The sequence below is a fragment of the Myotis brandtii genome, unplaced genomic scaffold, assembly GCF_000412655.1.
Source record: "Myotis brandtii unplaced genomic scaffold, ASM41265v1 scaffold384, whole genome shotgun sequence".
NCBI classification, from domain to species: Eukaryota; Metazoa; Chordata; class Mammalia; order Chiroptera; family Vespertilionidae; genus Myotis; species Myotis brandtii.
In genome coordinates, this window is record NW_005364745.1 from 4740997 (window position 1) to 4744514 (window position 3518).

At 44.6% G+C, this 3518-nt stretch overlaps 1 protein-coding gene across 1 annotated transcript in view; it reads left to right on the forward strand.

Annotated features, from left to right (window-relative positions):
- The window catches only part of PARP8 (poly (ADP-ribose) polymerase family, member 8), a gene marked incomplete at its 5' end in the record, with an annotated part of 136802 nt that overhangs the window by 76570 nt on the left and 56714 nt on the right, over nucleotides 1-3518 (forward strand). Inside the window, 2 exons of the mRNA XM_005872624.2 lie at nucleotides 78-148; nucleotides 1716-1793. Of these exons, the coding sequence (XP_005872686.2) occupies nucleotides 78-148; nucleotides 1716-1793 (149 nt within the window). The remainder of the gene's footprint in view (nucleotides 1-77; nucleotides 149-1715; nucleotides 1794-3518) is intronic.

Consider the following 3518-nt stretch of genomic DNA (forward strand, 5'->3'; position numbering starts at 1 on the left):
TTTTTATGCTGAAACTTATGAATGTGTGTTCATAGTATACTAAAAACTAAAATGATTTTTTAATTTATAACTTTCAGAATTAAGGAAAACAAATGACATTAACTGTTGCTTATCCATAAAATCCAAATTACAGAAGGAGAATGGGGAGGTATGTAAATTATATTTTGTATTTATTTTAAAACATAAAATTTATTTTAAATTTGCTGTGTATTTGTAGTCAGCATCATCATTGTTATTTAGGTTAAGGTTGCAAATAGTGAAGGAAGCTCACACCCCGGGTCTCCGGGGCTTATTGTGCGGGAAGGGGAATAGCCTAAATGAACTTAGTTTACGGGGGGACAGAGGGGAATGGGACTTAGGAACCTCAGGGATTTAATTCCATGCAAATAGAAACCACTCCTTCTCCTGTATGAGTCTCAAAAAACTCTTTTTCTGGGGATATGGCACGATTGCCACTCCCACCAGCGACGAACTAGACGAGGACGCTCCCCTCCTTCAACAACCACACCTGGTTTCACGGGTGAAAGTGACTCTTCAGCTGAAGTAGCAGAGAGTGTGGGTACGGGCTTCCTGTTATTCTCGCCAGTGTTAACAGCAGCGAACAGCAAACTCACCCTTAGAAAATGTTACCTGAAGCTGTGAATACTGGGGCATTACACAGACAATCTGAGTGCAATGGAGCCATCGGTTCTTGGCTTTTAAAACTATGCACTCAACACAACGCTTTTAAAGTTGTAGGGTTCGTCCTGTTCGTCCCTATCCACCCTGCACACCACTGCGTTAGCAATACGGTGGCTAACACCAAAAGCTGGAGCATTTCATCAAACCCAGGTGCTCGTTCCCAGGTTTTTGTTTTCCTAAAGAGTTTGAAATTTGGCCTGGAGACTCAGGGATGATTTTAAGACATTGGGTTAATAGACTCTTATGTCTGAAGGAAGCCACCTTCCTTCTTATTTTAACAAAGCTGGGAACAGGGATAGTAACTGTTGGTAACCATGAGTTCATTCAGATGAATTTCCACTGTTTGTACTTTAGACACATTACAGATGTGGGTTAGTTAATTAGAAACTCAACCTTCAAGTTCAAGCAAATTTAATTAAATATCCTTTTGAATCTGAAATTGAAAGCAGTTTCTGTGTTCTGAAAGGTCTTTTTAATAATGTGATTCATATTTATTTTCATAATTTGATTTTTTAATTATTGGATTCAGAGTGTCTTTTCTTTCATACCATTGTGTAGAGTTGGCAGTGGGAGTGAGGACTGCCTGCAATAATAATGCTGAGAACCTTTTTAATAAAAATATTGAGTCAGTGCAAATGAAAGCAATACAAAATAATACCGAATGCAAGCTGTAATTGAAAAATAAAACTTAAAAAATTGAATCAGCATGAGCTTGTCAGCTGTTTTATCAGAACAAATTCAGAGTTGTAATTGCTTATATATAGTTTCTTATATAGACGCAACACATTAAATTGTACACATGAGGATAAGCAAAGTAGAACTTTAGAAGAATATGTGCGTAGAGCTTAGTGAACTCCCCACACCATCTCCTCCTGTCTGTTGTGTTCTTGGCTCATACGCACCAAGAATGTTCTCCCGTAAAATCCGGGGGACGTGCAGAGACCCACCTGCTATGGCCACTTGCTACTTTCTTTTCAGGAGGCAAGCTCGTCTGACCACTGAAATAAATTGTCTCCTTGCTCTATTCTTTTAAGGAGTCGAGACAGAATAGTGCAGTGGAAGAAGACTCGGAAGGGGATAACGACTCTGAGGAGTTCTATTATGGAGGACAGGTAGGCGCCCGGGGTCCCCGGCACCCGCTCTCACGTAGCGATTCCGCCCGTGTCCCGTGGACGTCTGTGTGGACGTCTGTGCCTGCGCTCCGCGAGGCCCGCGTGGCCTTCAGGGCCTGTGGCTGACGAGGGCATCCGTACAGCTCGTCGCATTCTCCTGTCCGACACTTTTCAGAAGCTAAGGTGGCTCTTGCCGTTCTTTGACGGTCATCGTTCATTGACCTTGACACTGTCTTACTTCTCGATCATGACTTTACACACAGCACTTCTTTATGCTTTTGACTTAGTTCTTAAGCACACGGTGCTCGGTCCATATTTTGAGACGATGACAGCTCTAACAAAGCATGGGTTGGCAGTTTTAAGTAGAAGAGGATTAGCCTTTGTAAAAATCGATGGCCCTAAGGGTTGAGCACCCCAGTATTTGCATCCCTTGTCTTCCTTCTATTCTTTTAAGGAGTCGAGACAGAATAGTGCAGTGGAAGAAGACTCGGAAGGGGATAACGACTCTGAGGAGTTCTATTATGGAGGACAGGTAGGCGCCCGGGGTCCCCGGCACCCGCTCTCCACGTAGCGATTCCGCCCGTGTCCTGTGGATGTCTGTGCCTGCGCTCCGCGAGGCCCGCGTGGCCTTCAGGGCCTGTGGCTGACGAGGGCATCCGTACAGCTCGTCGCATTCTCCTGTCCGACACTTTTCAGAAGCTAAGGTGGCTCTTGCCGTTCTTTGACGGTCATCGTTCATTGACCTTGACACTGTCTTACTTCTCGATCGTGACTTTACACACAGCACTTCTTTATGCTTTTGACTTAGTTCTTAAGCACACGGTGCTCGGTCCATATTTTGAGACGATGACAGCTCTAACAAAGCATGGGTTGGCAGTTTTAAGTAGAAGAGGATTAGCCTTTGTAAAAATCGATGGCCCTAAGGGTTGAGCACCCCAGTATTTGCATCCCTTGTCTTCCTTTCTCTCTAACACGGATGTCCAGTGCTTGTTGGAAACTCGTTAGGAAGAAAGGTCATAACTTACGGACATGGAAATGGCACGGCCTCGTAGGCGCATAGATAAAAGCCTTCGTTCTGTTGTTCCAGGAGAATGTCAGAATTTTCACGGGGCGATCAGGGTTAGGACATGGCTGTATAAGGTGGCTCGTTCTGTTTCTGTCAACTTCTCGATCACTAGGCTTCGGAACTTGGATAGAATAGTGAGACAATAATGTGTTAAAAAGGCACTTTAAAGCCAATGTTGTTAGTACACGAAGGAATGCAGGTCAGCTTCTTCATGCAGAAGGAACAATTAATTTGTCCATGAGGCACCTGCCAGGCAATGGAGATAGGACGCAGGTGAGGCAGCGGCTGCTCCCAGGCTTGCCTTCCCAGCAGAGCTGTTCTGTCGCACTGATGCTGGGCAAGACCATTCCTCCCGGGTCCACATCTGTTACACAGCTCCATGCCCGGGGAAGTGCACGCCTTCTTCAGTCTAGAAATTCCGTCTAGAAGCTTTTCAGATCACCTTCCAGACACTTGCTTCAGCCCTTTTAACATTTGCACTTTCTTCAGATCAGAGTAGGCTAATTTGACTTTTGAGCGCAGTAAATTACCCTAGACCCGTGGTCGGCAAACTGTGGCTTGCGAGCCACATGTGGCTCTTTGGCCCCTTGAGTGTGGCTTTTCCTAAGCCTTAGGAATACCCTAATTAAGTTAATAACAATGTACCTACCTATATAGTG